The sequence below is a fragment of the Plasmodium vivax genome, chromosome 14 (assembly GCF_000002415.2).
Source record: "Plasmodium vivax chromosome 14, whole genome shotgun sequence".
Classification (NCBI taxonomy): Eukaryota; Apicomplexa; class Aconoidasida; order Haemosporida; family Plasmodiidae; genus Plasmodium; species Plasmodium vivax.
The window spans coordinates 878240-894747 of NC_009919.1; the positions used below are offsets into that span (position 1 = coordinate 878240).

Consider the following 16508-nt stretch of genomic DNA (forward strand, 5'->3'; position numbering starts at 1 on the left):
AGCTAAATAAAAAAAAATGAAGTAGCAGTTTCCCGCTGTAACCGAGTATACCTTCCTTCCTGCACTCTCTCCCCTGTGTCCTTTTTTTCATGTAAGTAGAGCTTAATCCATTATTTTGATATTCACGCATATAGGCAAGCACAAACGCGCACTTGCACAAGCAGCTGACGCGCTGCTGGTGCGAAATTGTCCGCGCGACTGCACACACACAACTGCACTCTTATATGCACGTTTTTTTTTTTTTTTTTACTTGCACACAAAATGAACTGCAAATGCTGCCACTTTCCAAATTTGTCAATAGAAAGATACGAGACCTTAAAATTAACGCAAAACAAAAAAATCACCAAGGCAGATAGCAACACGCAAACTAAAAAAAAAGCTGCAACAGGCGAAAGGGTAAACGGGCCTCGCGCATTCACTAGGTGCAACACCAAGTGTTGCAATAATAACCATTTTGTTAATATTAGCAGAATTAGAGCCATTAGACAGCATAAAAGCGGAACATCCGATGGTAGCGTGCTACCCTTGAAAAAGGTGAAAACGGATGGACCTTCCGAAAAAAAAAAAAAAAAAATCAGCACTAGGGGAAAGATGAAAGCGACGAAGCAGTCTCATTTGTCTGCAAGTTTGGGTCACGACGGGAAAAAAAGCTCCATGTTTCTCCCGGATGAGCAGCTAACGGGAAGAAGTAATGTTGAAGAGGGGAACCGCAACGGAGGAAGTGAAGTCGGAAGTGAAGCAGGAAGTGGAGTGGGAAGTTCAGTCGGTAGTGAAGTAGGAAGTTCAGTCGAACGCGAAATCGGGCATGCAATCGGAAGTTCAGTCGGAAGCGAAAGCCGAAGCGGACCGAACGCACGCATAATGAAAAACGCAACGCACCAAAAGTACACAGAAAATGATAACATAAACGCAATGGAGAAGAACAAAAGTAAAAGCTGCTCCTTGAGAAACATTATGGGTTCCAATTCGGCTCTGAATAAAGACATCCTTGAGGACACCTCGATTTGGGGCCAGCTCTGCGAAAACGCAAAAGGGGATCCAAATGTATACACTCCGTCTAATGAGCTTCTAGAAGAACAGAATATCTGGGAATGTGCCAAGGGAAAAAAGAAAAAGAAAAAAAATATGAACATTGCAAATGTTTATACTGTTTGTCAAAATGACCCCTCTTTAAGCATCGAAGAAAGGTGCCCCCTGGTAGGAATAAACAATGATGTGCTGTTAGGAGGAGACGAAACTGAAGATCCCCTTAAAATGAATGGGACTGCGTATGGAGAAATGCTCTTAAGTAAGAAGAGCTATTTAATTGCGGGTTTGGCGAATATGCCGCGTGGGGGGAATAAGGATGTGCCCGCGGGGGGCAAAAGTGGACTTAGCATTGGGCGTAGTAGTGATCGTAGCAGTGGGGGTGGTAGCGAGCATTGTAGTGGGGGTAGCAGTGAGCATGGCAGTGGGCGTAGTAGCGATCGTAACAGCAAGCTTAGCAGCGATCGTAGTAGTAAGCTGAGCAGTTATCGAAGCAACAACCGTAGCAGCGTTACGCAGCACGCCGACGGAAGTGCCCAGGACCGACAGATGGCTCAAGGCAGCCCACCAAAAGGAAACCAATCGAAAGACAGAACCCACATAGCTGACGATATACCGTTAGTACCAGTCGGTCCGGAAGAATGTAAGAAGCCCAAAAGTATGAAGGACGAGGAATACGCTAAAAAGAACCACCAGGAAAACATTTCAATGTACAACTTAATTCGCGACATATGTAAAGGCTCCAAGGGGGTGAAAAACAACGAGGGGGGAGTCCTCCTCAATTTGGAAAACCTAGCCAGTCGCGAACAAGTGAAGAAGAACACATCATCCAGAAAAGCGATCAACCAAGGGAAGGAGAAAATGTCATCAATTTTTCGCACAAGTGAGGGGAAGAAACAGGACCCCACGTGTGCAGGTGGAAGAATAGATTGCAATAATAAAATCGGTTTGCCCAGTGGAGACGCAGGAGAAGGGCATAGCGAGAAAGGGAGCGCGGAAGGGGCAATCGAGCAGACGGGGGAAAATGAAAGCGAACCGAGGTATGATCCTCAGGATGACCCTCAGGATGAACCGTTGAATGAACCGCTTAATGACCCGCGGGAAGACCAAATCGAACAGCTGAGGAACCAACTAAATCAGCACCTGTACAAAAAGCTAACGGACGACACAATTACCGAAAGTACCAACAACACCTGCTCCGATTTCAACGAAAGCACGCACAACAACAGTTCCCCGAAGAGCACCAAATTTTTACTCAGCATGTGCAATGAGGAGGAGAGGGACTTATGTGAGAAAATCACTCTCCCCAAATCTACAACCAACAGTGTAGTCAATAGCATGAGTGTGTACATGGACTCTTCTTCATCCATGTCAGACGGGAGCTTATACAACGACATAAATAGGAAGAAGTCAAACGTAAATGAGTTTGAGAAGAAGGAAAATGCTTCGTGCAATCTTCAGAAAAAGAGAGAATATCCAAATGTGACTCCTCTGAAGGGGGTGCCCCTAATCAATCATACCGTGCATGATAAAAGCAGCGGCGTTAGGGGCAGAGGTGCAGTTCCCAGTAGTTCTTTCCCCATCCAAGGGAAAATAATTAACCTCGTTGGGACCAACCAAGTGCAGCATGCTGATGAGGAAAATAAAAAGGACATCATCGAAGAGGGAAACAAAATAGCCAATTTGAAGAGAAGCATAAACCGAGATGTAGATTACAGTTTAAAAAAAAAATTAAAAATAGAAGACTACTCTTTACTCAATTTAAATATATATAAAAATAACCCCCCAGAGTTGTACAAAAATAATAGCTACAATACGTACATATTGAAGAGTCTCCAAAATTCTTACCTAAGAAATAAACTGTTCAACGGAACTTATAACCAGATCAGTGGCAGCGGTAAGAAAAAGGGAGCTGAAGTGCCGCCCTACGTTGAGAATACCCACCCCAGTAGCACAGAAAAGTGTAAGCACAACTACAAACACAAACACAATAGCAAACGTGGCAGTGCAGACGAATATGACGAAGCGGAGGGGTGGGATTTCATTAGACTCACAAACAACGAAATGGATGAGAGAGTCCATGCGGAAGAAACGACAAAGAGAAAAAGGCAGCAACGTAGCGATATGAACAGCTACTATGATGGTGGACTGCTGAATGGTATGGAGTGCCCCCAATCGACACAACTTATAAACGTAGATACCCCTGCATGCAGAAGTAGCCCCTTCAAGGAACAAAACTTTAGCGCTACATACAAAGGAGGCGAAGCAACTGACGATCATTTTAACAGCATTTACACAAATGATGCAAATTATTCCAACCTGTTGAAGGAGAAGCAGCTGGACAATGTGCATCTAAATCTACGTGATATTATAAGCCTTCTAGAGAAAGAACGAATAGGTAACTTATACAGTGAAGAAGAATTAGAGTCCATAATAATTCCTGTGGGGGGGGTTTACTACGATTCTGGTAGAATGAAGTGGTCATGCAGATATGAGGATGGGGACAAAATGACAAATATGAGGAGGAAGTTTTTGCCTGCACAAAGCTTTTCTTATCACCAGTCCAGGCAGATGGCACTACAACATATGTACAACTACATAAGGAAGAAGTATAACATTTTTAGCAACCTCGATGATGAGGAGAGGATGTTCTTTGTCTCCATCAGTGGGTACGCAACAGGTGGAAGGGCTCCAAACGGGGGAGCCCCAAACGGGGGAAAGACCAACCAACGGGGGGGCGCACACCAGGGGAAGAACCCTCTGGAGAAGCTCTTCAACGAGTATTGCCACGATGCTGGCACTGCATATGGCTGTACTGCCAACGAACCGGGGCAGAGGCGAACAGAGAGGTCCAGCCAGAAGCCCAACCCGAAAGAACTACAACCAGAAGGTGAAGAAGGTGAAGAGGGTGAAGAGGTAGAAGAGGTAGAAGACGCAGAAGAGGAAGAAAACGCAGAAGACACAAATCGCTACCACAATGGCGCAGATGAAAAGCGACGCCCCTTTTACAGCATAAATAAAAGCCCCACCGACGTTAGAGAAGCAAATTTAAATAACACGATTAATCCGTTAAGCGTTGAGATCCCCCCCAGCGCTTCTGCGTCTTCATCACATGAAGGCTCTCACACAAACTGTGCGGTTAGCGGTAGAGGGAAAGTGGACGTCCCCAGTTACAACATAGTAAACGCGAAAAAGGATGCACACAATTGGGTTGGAGAAATTTCCAAAAGTAAAATAAAAGAGAAATCATTCCAAGATGGGGATCACAATCTAAGTACTTTTACGCAAAGTGGAGACACCCATGGAGAGTACCCCCCCCACAGTAGCATCACCTCGAAGACGAGAGCCGTTCTGTACAAAACCTTAGGCGTAGAATTCTCCAACGACTTGGTAGACAAAATGCAAAACCTACCGAAGGAAAACATATTCTATGAGAGAGACAAAAAAAGATGGGTGATTAAAATTTTCGAAAAAAAGACAAACACTTTGTTATATTTCAAAGAATTCGACTGCACCGTTTTTGGATTCGTCTACGCCTGCATCTTAACCATAGAGCATAAACATTTATACCTAGACTATTTCCTGAATGAAAAAAATTACGATTTCTTGATGCAGCTCATCCAGAATAGCTCCTTGAAGAGGAAGCTCTACTTCAACTCTGCAGTTCGATCGACTGGCCTGGGCAGCAGCGGGAGCCTCGCGGGGGCCAACACGTTCTTCATGGAGGGCGTCAACGAGGAGGCAAGCGCACTAGCAGGAGCAGACGCGGGCGCTGAATTGAATGACGACGCTGGTGCCGAATTGAATGACGACGCTGATAGGCAGCGAATCAAATCGAGACACAACCCCAACTTTGCCTTCCTGGTGGACAACCCAGACGCGGTATGGAGCGACAAAGGGTTAAGCAGATTTGGAGAATTTTACCAAACGGAAAAATTCGGAAGGGAAAATTTAACCATGTATAATAGGGGCGCATCCTTGAGCAAGCCCGCACACGTAGGACATATTTTTGCTCACAAGTACCCCTCGAAAAATGATTTGCAAGCAACCCGAAATGATGCGGCTGATAGAAGAAAAACTATTCCTTCCTGCTTGCAAAAGAAAGTGGATGGAGAATATTTTACGAACGCGGTTGGCACAAACATCTGCGGTGGAAATGTAGAATGTTCGCGAGGGAAGGAGAAAGAGATGAACTGGCTACAAATGGAATGGCCGCAAAAGGAGTGGCCGCGAAAGGAGTGGCAGCAAACGGAATGGCAGCAAAAGGGGGGGCCGCAAACAGAGTGGCAGCAAACGGAACAGCTCAAACGAACCCCAAAGAAGGAGCATCATATTACCGAGAGGGGAAAAAAAAATAAGACCCGTGAGGAAGAATCCCATCATTCCTTCGTTGCCCAGATGGAGAAAATGCAACACTACCTCCCACACGATGAAGATAATAACAAAACGATGGTCATAAGTAACGTCAGAAGTGACTTCCCCAACGAAGTAGCGAGCTGCAATGGCAATACAGACACGCTGTCCCCCCATAGTGCATTCCAGAATAGCGAAATTTGCAAAGATCAAGTGGCAATTGCTAACGAGACTGATGATAAGAATAGGAAGAAAACCAGACAGACGAACCAAATGAAGGCGAAAAAAGATTCCCTATATTATAAAAAAACGAAAAATTCAAAGGATGCTGTAGCAAATGGAAAAGACCCCACCCTTACGGCAGACTTGATGCAAGAAGAGACAAATAATTTGCTCAAATTAGATTCCTACATAGAATCGCTGGAAAATAACACGGACGTAATTTCCCTGGCCAAAGAAACAATCCTTTTGCTCCTTAAAGACATTATAAATTGTATCCCCTTTCAAATGGCCCCCTCTGTAATATCTAGAAAAATTTACTACCAAAAAATTAATGCGCATGTGAAGTTTGTTTATCACTCTCAAAACATCCTGGACTTGATGCCCTACTTCTTCATATTCAAGAATGTCATTAAGCAGAAGAAGCTGCCGAGCGACCAGTCCCTCTACATTTGCAACGTCTTGCTCTACGCCTTGTTCGAGGCGTAGGCCCCAAATCAGTGCTCCACAAATGGGGGACACCCAAATGGGGATAAGCGGCCCCTCCCCCTTTTTTTGTGACTCCTTGTCAAACGAGGCACCATTGTAGTTCAGCTCCCTTCGTGTATGCGTGTATTGGTGTATTTCTATATTCGCGCATACATGTGTACCACGCCGCCCCCCTCCACGCAGTGCGCGACACTTGACACTTTCAATTTTGTTCCCCACGCAACATTCACTTTTTCCCGAACGTGTTGTCGACCAACGGTCATTAACATATTGGAAACGCGTGCGCACCGATTTACGTTTACAAATGGGAAAACCCCCCTGGGAGCGTTCCACGGACTGGTACAGCCTACCGCCACACCGTCGTCATAGATCACGCATGTAGGCCCCCGCTTGGGGCTATCATTTGAACAATGCGACGGTTCGAAGTTACGAAAAAATTAAAAAATGGCTACTCACATGTGTGTGCACGCACAGGACAATACCAATTTGTGCGCGCTGGAAAAAAAAAAAAAAAAAAAAGGTAAGCAGTTAATGTGGCATAATTTATGTGCATTCATGCACAGATATGCGGGAGGAATTATCACTGAAATAAAAAGGGGCACAGTGCGGCGCGATTTGGACATGGGCAGCGGCGTGGAAGAGGGAAAGGAGCCTGCGCATAAAGCGGCCTCACGATTTCACCCTTTCACCCTTACCGCTTAATACTTACCACCTATCGCTGCACCGCTCCACCGCTTCACCTTTTCGCGCGCTCACTTGATCGGACGGCACACCGCGCTGAACGTGTTCACGGAACTTACGTAGTAGAAGAAGTCGTCGTTCTTCAGAGACCTGGATGCCGTGGACACGTCGGCGTCCTTGTCGGCCCCCAGCGAATTAATTTTCTCCGAGAGGAAACTCAAAATGCGCTCGCAGCAGCGCCTATTCGTGTCCGTATTCTTCATATTGTCGTAAAAGGTCAGGGACGAAACTGCGCATGAGTTGATTAAAAAGGAATACTTCTTCCTCTTAAGCTGATCTTTCAGGAGGCACTGCCTACTCTCCAAGAGGTGAAAGTAGCCAGCATCGTTTCCGGAAGGCTTGTTGGACAGGAAATTCTGCACACCATGTTCGCTGTCGTCATCCGTTTCGGCATCTTCCTTGGTGTCTAAAGGGGAATGCTGATCTGCGCTCACCCCTGCGTTTGAAGTAGGCACTTGGGCCCCCTGATTCGAAGGACCCTTTTCAATTTCCTCATTCTCCCTGTTCCTCCTTTCCACAAGTTTCTTAATTTTACCCATCAACGTGTCGTACGTGTCACTCATTATGACAGACAAGACATACTTGACGTAATTCTTCACATAATAAATGGCCTTAACAATGTTATAGCGCACGTTGCTTATCTTATCAGCGTTCAATTCTTCCAAAATGGCTAGCACCTTATTTTCTATATATTGCAGGGGGAAATAAATGACAAGTCTGGAAATGTATTGCAGGCACGTAATTCTGCTGATGTGGCTACTAGATTCTTTAAGGTCACTTAACAGGTATGTAATTCCTTTTTCAAAAAAGGAGAAACCCCTGCCCTTGATTAAAAAGTGGAGCGTGTCGAGTACCTCCATTCGGATGGAGTAGACCATATCTTTAGCCCCAATGTTTATGAAGCTCCAGAAATCGCCATAATTTGAAGAAAAATTTTCCTTATTTTGATAAAAAAAAAAGTGATCAAAAAATTTTAAGTAATGAAATAATGTACACCTTAATCTCCAATTTCTACTCTTAACAATTTCTTGACACAAAGGCATAATAATTTGTTTCATATCAAAAAAGGAAATAAGTTTCGAAATTTTATGCAGGCAGGTGAACAGATCCGACTTCAAATCGCTTTCTTCTATCCTTATGAATAACAAAAATAACGGGAGGATATATTCTATGGATCCATTTTTGTCCAAAATGTCTGGTAAAGAGCATAACAATTTGCACAGAGAAATTTTTAAATGCACATTATTGCTGTCAATGTCTCTCTTCAAATCATCAAAAATTTCATCCATTATGTTGACACTTATTTTTGAATGTACTAAAATATTGTCCAGATTATTCAGCACAATACTACGCACATTACTGTCTACATCTTTCAGTAGTAAGAGAATGACTATAGAGATGTCCTCACTCTTTCTCACTTTTAAAATTCTGTGAATGTTATTTGCTAAAACGGCTCTTACTCTCCAGCTTTCATCATTACAGATGTTCCTCAACGTCTCTTCTAAATTTTTCACAAAATGTGGGTCACATGTTAGCACATCTGCTAATATGGACACTGCGCTTATTTGCACTTCGTCCATTCCATTGATGGGTGAAAAAAAGCATCTATATATTTCTTTCGCTCCTTCCCACAGTTTCTCTACAAATAGTTTCCGTTTTTCATTCGTTTTTAGGGTGATGATTTCCTGTTCGATGTTTTTTCCTTCCCCATTTGGCGTGTGTCCACTTGTTGCGCTTGCTGCGGTTGCTGCGAGTGTTGCGGTTTTATGGGTGCTCATCACACCATTCACTTCTTCCCTCTTTTCGAGCTTTCCTTCCAGTTGTTCTTTCCTATCCCCACTGAGTGTCCCCCCTTTCCAATCTGCCTCATTATTCGCACCCGTTTGATGTGCATATCCGTGGGCCCTCCCAGTTGTTTCATCCGAAGCAAGTGTCTTCCCCTTCTCTTCTTCCCCTTTCGCCGAAGCGTACGTACAATTCTGGCTAAGTTCCTTATACCTTTTTAAAATAAAAACGAAGGAGCAGAAAGTTTCACAGCAGGATTTCTTTACCAGTATGCTTTGATCTTGACACAGTTCTAAAAATATCTGGATGAACGTCTTCATATATTTAGCTTGCCCCTCCTCTATGCACCTCTCGATTATTATTGGAATAATTTTGCTAACTCCAATTCGGTAGTTATCACTATCGCTACCAACCAGCTTCATCGTTTTGGGGCATATAATATCTATCAGTGTGCTACGGTCACATTTATGCACGTAATTATTAAAGGCGAGAAAGGCATTCACATTAATCTCCCTTTCGTACGTCACAATGAAATGCAGTATTAAATCACATAGGGAACTACAGTCATTTACATCGCTTAAAAAATTTGTTATGGTAACTAAATTGTTTGACAATTCGAAGAGGACATCTGAATCGTCTTCTATTAGGTTGTACAAAAATTCGATGACTTCATTTTTTGTTTTTTCCATTCCTAAAATTTCACATAACGTTTTTATCTCCTTCATGTGCTTCAGCCTCGTCTTGGGGTCAGTTGCCTGAATCCCGTCGATGATCTCCTGCGCCTTCTTCCGCTCCATGGTTTGGAAATCCTGTGCCTTCTTCCGCTCTATGGCTGCGAAATCCTGTGCCTTCTTCCGCTCTATGGCTCCGAAATCCTGTGCCTTCCTCCGCTCTATGGCTCCGAAATCCTGTGCCTTCCTCCGCTCTATGGCTGCGAAATCCTGTGCCTTCCTCCGCTCTATGGCTGCGAAATCCTGTGCCCACCTGTCTGTAGAGCAGGTTGGATCTCCGGCGGGGAGACAAATAAGGCTTCGCGTCCGTGATGTGTTGCTATCAATCAGCGCTGCCTCGCATTGCTCAGAAAAATTAGCGTCACTTGGCTTTTTTTTGTGCCTCCCTTCCACAAGCTCATCTGCATATGCATATGCATATGCGTGTGAAGGTGAAGGTGAAGATGTGTTTTTGACTTATAGCGGTCTACAGGGGAGATGGTGAACGAGCGCATGGCTGCCTTATGCCGTGTTGCTCAGGAGAGTGCCACGTCCGTTCAGGTGTAAATAAGTACATAGGTGTAATGGGACATACACGCATGTGTACATTAATCGTGCTTGTATTTCCCAGTACACATGCCGCTTTTTTATTCCCTTTTTTTGGTAAAAATGTGCGTTCTCGTAAAACTATCTCCAGTCCCTGGCACTTTTTGGCCATACAGTTTGTGTCCTCGCCGGTTTGTGGCACGCTCTTTGCTAGCTATTTTGCTTTTATTTTGTTTTATTTTGCTTTATTTTGCTTTATTTTTTTTTTTTTATATTTTTTTTTTCGTTTTTTTTTTTTTTTTTTGCCGCCTCGCCTCTCCCAATTCTGCTTCTTCTCCTCACTGTTGATCAGCGCGCTCGCTAACACTGCGCACATTCAACAGATTTGCCTTTTATTCCATTCCGTAAAATCGGAAATAAACGAAGTGGGGAGAAGGGGCCTCCTCCACAGGGCTTCACGCGCCTTTTACGCAATTTTGGCTAACTTTAGCCAATTTTAGGCAATTTTTGCAATTGCCTCCTATTTCCTTTCGACCCACAAAGCATATTAATTTCGGGTTTGTTTTCTTCACTTGATAATTTTTTTTTTCCCGACCTACATCTGGTTCGCTACATGGGCACGTCTGCAATTTTGCTGCGGCCCCCCGTGGGATGTCAAAATAGGTGCACTAGGGGCCGCGCGCGCGAAATGGTGGTTTTCGCCAAATGGTAACTTCAGCCAATTATGCCAATCCATTTTGCCAACCCATTTTGCAAATCCATTTTGCTAATCCATTTTGCCGTGTCTGCCCACCCTGCATGCCGCACTTCCACACATGCGTACATGCATATCAATAGGGTAAAATAAAAAAAGGGGCCTACACTAATGTGCGGGAAAGGCGGCGGAGGAGCGCCCCTAACTACGTTGGGAATTTTCTACCATGGGAATACGGTGCTCTACAGCAAGTGCCTGCTTCCGACTCGGCACCTATGCATGCACGCCTTAGGATTTTAAAAAAATACAAGCACTGCGTTTTGGGGAGTCCCCTTGGAAGCACTTTCAACGAGAAGAACATGGAAAACCCAGAACACTCACCCCTTCCGATGATACAGTAGGGGGAGTCATTTTTTTTTCTTGCACGAAAGGACCACCCTTCGAATTGCACCTCTTTGTAGCGTAGTGCCCCAGGGGTAGTAGCACTGTGGGGGTGGGGCTACCCCTTCGTGACTACCCCCTCACATAAAACGTGTCGAGGTGCTCCACAAATTCGTACGCATAGGCCATGGGGCAAAACACAGCTTGCCCCTTCTGCGGTGTGGAAGTGGCCCCGGTTGGGCCAGCCTGGATGTACCGAAACCTTTTCCAAAATTCGGTAGAGAAATTCCAAAAGATAAAAAAGGTAGAATTTTGCAAAACGTAATTTAAGAAGAGGTGCGTCTGTGCATCGGCCACTAAGTCGTAGTTGCCTTTTTCGAGAAAGTTATTTTCTTCATTTTTTATAACCTCACTGAGTAGCAAGTAATAGGGGTAGGATTTCTTTGAAAGATATTCCTGTACATACATATTGTGATAAATAAAAAAGGACGTTTTCCTCCTCGGCTTTATGAATGTATTTACAATAAATTGGTAGTACTTACATCCGTCTTCTCCTCCTTCACCGTTATGTGTGCAGACAACGTTTTTTTTTATCTCCTCATAGCATTTTCTAACGCGTTGGCCAATATTACAAGAGTCTGGAAAGAGCTCCTTCAATTCTTCATATATGGGATTCAGTTCGAAGAGACAAAGATTATTTTGACTCCTTCTCACGGAGGGGTAGATGTCATAACAATTTTTATAAGGATAATAATTTTCATCACAAGAGAAGGACAAATCGTGGAGCATATTCCTATACATTTTATTCACGTAAAGGAAAAATCGCTCCTCTATGTCGTGATGCACGTATAAATCATGTTCAAACCTTACTATGGGTGATAGCACCAAATCACTTTTCCACGTATACCCAGTGATTACATAATACAGTTCTTTAGAAAACTTCGCTACGTTTGTAAGTCTTAACCCTAAATGTTCAAGTGCTGTTTTTCCGTTGAGTAAAATCTCAATGAATGAGGTCCTTATCCCAGTTTCGTAATTTAAGGATTCGCTTTTCACTCTGATTTTTTTAAACCCGTGTAAAATGCAGTAGCCAAATATCATCTCCAGCAGGTCGCTTCCCAAAAAGGGGGAGTTAACGGGATGTGCTCCATGTCCTAAGGACGTTACTGTGCACACATCATGAAAAAGAACAAACCCGACAATTTCACTTTTGACACTTGGATTTTCATAAAAAAATATTTCTTCCATTTTGTATAGCACACTTTCTGGGTGTAAAAAGAGAGCCTTCTTTTTTTTTTCACTCTTCAGGGGTGCGGCCCTTTTATCATAAGAATTCCCCTCCACAATTTTGCTCCTCAGGTCGCTACTTTTTATTAGTGTCCCCCTTGGAAAACGTCCAAATGATTTCTTCCCACTTCGGGGGGTTCTCCTCACTGATAACTCGTTTTGAAATTCCGCTTCGCAGTGGACGCTCCCGTTTTTAAAAAAGGCCACCTCTCTTCTGGCATATGGCCACGTCCCGTCTGCGCTGCATGCGAATTGCAGACTCCTGTATAAAAGAGGAAATAGGTCTGTCTCCTGTTCGTTGCCACCTTTCTGCAAAAGGTCGCTCAATTTGGTGGGAACATTTTTGATAACAAACTTATAATGACCCTCCCTGTGGTGAAAAAGTTTAAAAAATTCGTTTCTTCTGATTGCACCATCCCCAGAGGGGTGACTCTCCTTCTCACCACTTCCCCCATTCGCCTCATCCGTTCGGTACATATCCCGCAGAACGTCATACTCGTATTCGCTTTGCAGCATGTGGATTTTTTTTCCACCCGGCAAGACGATGAACGGAGGGGGAGTAATCTCTGCGTCTTTGTCTTTATTCATACCGTTCGTTGGTGGATCTCCCCCCCGGCTGTTCTTATCACCTTTTTGGGAAGTACCCGTTGGCGCCCCTATGTTGGCAACCCCTCCATGTGAGTTTTTTATCGAAAAATCAAAGTCCCCACCGGTTTCCGCCTGCTTCGACCAATTCCCCCTTCGGGCACCCTTCAGGTGACTCCAAAAGGAACCCCCCAATATGCCAGACTCGTACAGCACTCTGCCCTTCCCCCTTTGGTAGTCCCTTACGTACAGCTTTTCATGGTGCCTCATGTACTTCCCAATACTGCATATCCTATGTTCCACGTTATCTTTCACATTTATTTTGTCTACTTCATCCTTTAATAACAATTTTATGGAGTCAAAATCGGTGGAGAAGATGACATTTTCGAAGAACTCCCTCTGTATGTTTTCATCCCGAGGGAGCAGAACATCACTAGGTATTTTTTTTTTCTTAATTTTGTCTTTTATCTTTTCGGAAAAAGTATTCCTCCTAAATGGTAAGGAACTGCTCTGACTGATATACTGCTGTAATTTTTTTCTCACCATATCATGTCCAAATACGTTTATTTCTTCTTCACTTGGGGGGCATTTTTCGACGCATAAAAAGCTGCTATATAAGAAGTGGTGCATAATGCTTTTCCCCTTCTCGTCCAGCGTGGACGATGACATCACATTTCTGAGGCAGTCTTCAAAAGATGGGACATCCTCTCCGCAAAAGTGTTCGAGTGCTTCCACTAAAATGTAATTTCCCGATTTGCTCCTCCCCTGCAATCTCAAACTGTTTTGATGTTTCGTTTTTTCACCCAACTGCTTGGTTAGCTTGCTAGACAGACTCTTCCTCAGATACAATTCATCCTCCTCGTATTGAACGTACAACTCGTTCATGTAGCATGCTTTAATCCTTTCTTTGTAGTCGACCCGATTTAGCAGGCTTGCCAGCTCGCGCAATTTATAATTAAAAAGTTCCCTTTTCTGTTCTATCCCTCTCCACAGCAAATACGATTTGTTAGCAAAAAATTTGAAGTGCATTTTGGGGATGCCCCTTTCTCGGTCCACCTTTCTCTCATCATTAATAAAAGAATTTTCACTTTCTATAGTGTACACCTCATTAGGGGAGTAAAAGTTACTATAGTGCACGTCGAACTGGAGACCAAGCAGGGTGTCCTTAAGTTGGTTCCCTTCGTAATGTTTAACCAAGGAGAGCACATTTTCTGTAAAAAGAATCTGCCGTTTGTATCCCAATTTGATGCACAAGCCGATTAAAATTTTTAGAATAACCTTTTCTGCCTCGGTTAGGTACGAATGGACATTCAGTTTTAATTTGCATAAATAGTCTCCATGGTGGGTACCCATTCTGGGGGTTATCACCCCACTGGGGTTCTTCTCCGTGGATGCACCAGCTTCGTCTGAACTATTCACAAAAATCGTTTTATCGGAACGTATCAAATGGTTTGACTGCGTAAAGTCGCCATGATTGCTTGCCCCTTTTTCTTCATCACTTCTCCTCCTTTCTATGTCGAACCCTAAGTAGAGAGGGTGTAGCTCATCCTTACCATCATCGCATTTTACAATTTCGTATGAATTGTCATATATGTAATATTTACAGACGAAGTTTATTTCCTGCACGTGTTTGGATCCCTTCGAGTGAACCATATCCCCATAGAGGACGTCCACCTTTTTTATTCTTACATAAGATGAGGGGAAAATATTTTTACAAACCAAGTTGGAAATACGCTTAACAAAATGATTTCTCTTTCTATTGCATATGGAAAGTAGCTTCAAATTGTGGAACACGTCTTCCGCTTCCAGCGTGTTTTTGCCTAAAGCTAAGTCATCCCCCGTGGACTCTTCATAAATTTTTAGCAACTCCCTTTTGCTAAATTCGTAAATTCGTATTGAGCTGCAAAGCAGATATTTGAGGAGACAAACTGACAGGAGTGGGGTGAAGAGGGCTTTGTCCGTCATGTTGGGGGGAGTCAGAAGAGGAAGAAAAAGAAGAAGAAAAAGAAGAAGAAAAAAAAGTGCAACGTGTTAATTCTGCTTAACTGGCATTATGTGCCACATTATGAAGAACGAACAAAAAGGCTACTTCCCTTTTCCTTGTCCACCGACTAAGCGCGTTAATGTAGACTGGACATTTTGCACTTACCCTCGTGCAGTTCGTCTTCACAAAATGGTTTACACCCTATGCATGCTTCAACTTTTGAATTTTTTTTTTTATTTTATTATTTTTAAGTTTTTTAATTGTTTTTTTTTCCGGCATCATTTGAACACTTGTGAGCACCTTCTTCACGTTGCCCATTCTCGTCAACACACTCTTTCGATGAAAAAAAATTGCCACATTATGGCTACGCACGTACCACCGTTTTGATCTTTCCCAACTGTGAAGGCCACCCTTTCGAGCTTGAAAAATTCACCATTGATGGAATTGACCCCCTCGTAGAAACGCCCATCTACACGCACACACACGAGCGCGCATTTTCGGAAAAGGGAAGTTACGCCAGTGGTACAAACTATGGCACACGTAAAGAGGAAGGACAATGGATAGTCACCTCAACGATATTTTCTGACCTTTCCACATTTTCCTCTTGAAATGACCAACTTGGCAGTACAGCAAATTGTTACACTGCCAAACTGTCAATTGGGGGGGAAAAAATAGCGAGACGCATTTCCCGTTTCAAGTGCCTTTTTTAGAAAATGTCTAGATTGCCCCAAACCCCTGTGCAGAGGGGAGTCACCTTCTGCTGCGCCATAATAACTGCACACATTGCAGCACCCGCTACTTTCACAAATGAGCAATGTTAGCCTAACGTCCCTGTCTTCCCACCACATTTAGACGCGCTCATCATCACAGAACGTGTTTACCATACGACTGTGCAAAAAATGCCTCTTTCCTGTCAGCAGTGGTAGGCGATGTGCATAGCCGTTAGACCAAATTCCAGCGGTTATAACAAAAATTGAAACCCAATTCGCTCCTCATTTTGAGTGAATTTTTAAACAACGAAAGGCATACCCGTTGAAAAAAGCAGAGAAGAAAACGATTTTTCATGCGTGGTAAACCCAAACAAAATTGCGCTTACCCCCCCATGTGCCATCTTACCAAAATAGCCTTTTTGTAAAACCCTCCCCATAACGAAACCCATTCTGCATTTCTTCCTTACCCCCTTTTCGCAAAAAAAATTACGCCATGGGATAGGAACTACGTAAAATGTTTCGCCGCAAAAAAAAGGGAAACAAAATTGTTACAGAAATTCGTAAAAACAGTGTGCATAATATTGAATGTGTACCTTTTTTGAAAATTTAATGTTTTTGTTTCTTCCCATTTTTTCGTTTAATCCTTCCAGGGAATACACACAAAAAAGGCGTATGCGCATCGACCTGTGGTTTGTTTTATTCCATTTTGTAAGTCATACGCAAAGGGCAGCACAAAAAGGATGAAAAAAAAAAAAAAAAAAGCGCACATTTTTGTCATCCCAGGTGATAATTTTTTAATGTGGTTCGAAATAAAAAATAAAAAAAAAGGGATTTGCATTAAAATAGGGTTCTTTTCTTTTCCCATAATATATATTTTTTTTTTTTATCATGTGGTCTTTTGTGACGGCCACTAAAAGGAACATCAATGTATAAATGTGCACACGTTCCAATTGTATGCAGCAGGCTTCAGGGTTTCAACGATCGGCTCCTCTTTCACC

At 43.3% G+C, this 16508-nt stretch overlaps 3 protein-coding genes across 3 annotated transcripts, besides 8 other annotated features; 1 reads left to right on the plus strand and 2 right to left on the minus strand.

Moving 5' to 3' along the window:
• Nucleotides 1–261: 261 nt before the first annotated feature.
• Nucleotides 262–6087, plus strand: PVX_122795 (hypothetical protein, conserved; the record flags this gene model as incomplete). Its single annotated transcript, XM_001617072.1, has 1 exon — nucleotides 262–6087. One exon carries the CDS (start codon nucleotides 262–264, stop codon nucleotides 6085–6087), a length of 5826 nt encoding a protein of 1941 aa, XP_001617122.1.
• Nucleotides 1405–1427: a microsatellite.
• Nucleotides 3582–3619: a microsatellite.
• Nucleotides 4438–4478: a microsatellite.
• Nucleotides 6088–6839: 752 nt separating the features above from the next.
• Nucleotides 6840–9410, minus strand: PVX_122800 (hypothetical protein, conserved; the record flags this gene model as incomplete). The annotated part of the gene is made up of 1 exon (XM_001617073.1): nucleotides 6840–9410. The coding sequence occupies one exon, from the start codon at nucleotides 9408–9410 to the stop codon at nucleotides 6840–6842; it is 2571 nt and encodes an 856-aa protein (XP_001617123.1).
• Nucleotides 7114–7134: a microsatellite.
• Nucleotides 8532–8597: a microsatellite.
• A 1599-nt stretch (nucleotides 9411–11009) lies between the features above and the next one.
• PVX_122805 (hypothetical protein, conserved) lies at nucleotides 11010–14781 on the minus strand (the record flags this gene model as incomplete). Its single annotated transcript, XM_001617074.1, has 1 exon — nucleotides 11010–14781. The coding sequence occupies one exon, from the start codon at nucleotides 14779–14781 to the stop codon at nucleotides 11077–11079; it is 3705 nt and encodes a 1234-aa protein (XP_001617124.1). The 3' UTR covers nucleotides 11010–11076.
• Nucleotides 11425–11512: a microsatellite.
• Nucleotides 11619–11659: a microsatellite.
• Nucleotides 11880–11989: a microsatellite.
• Nucleotides 14782–16508: the final 1727 nt, after the last annotated feature.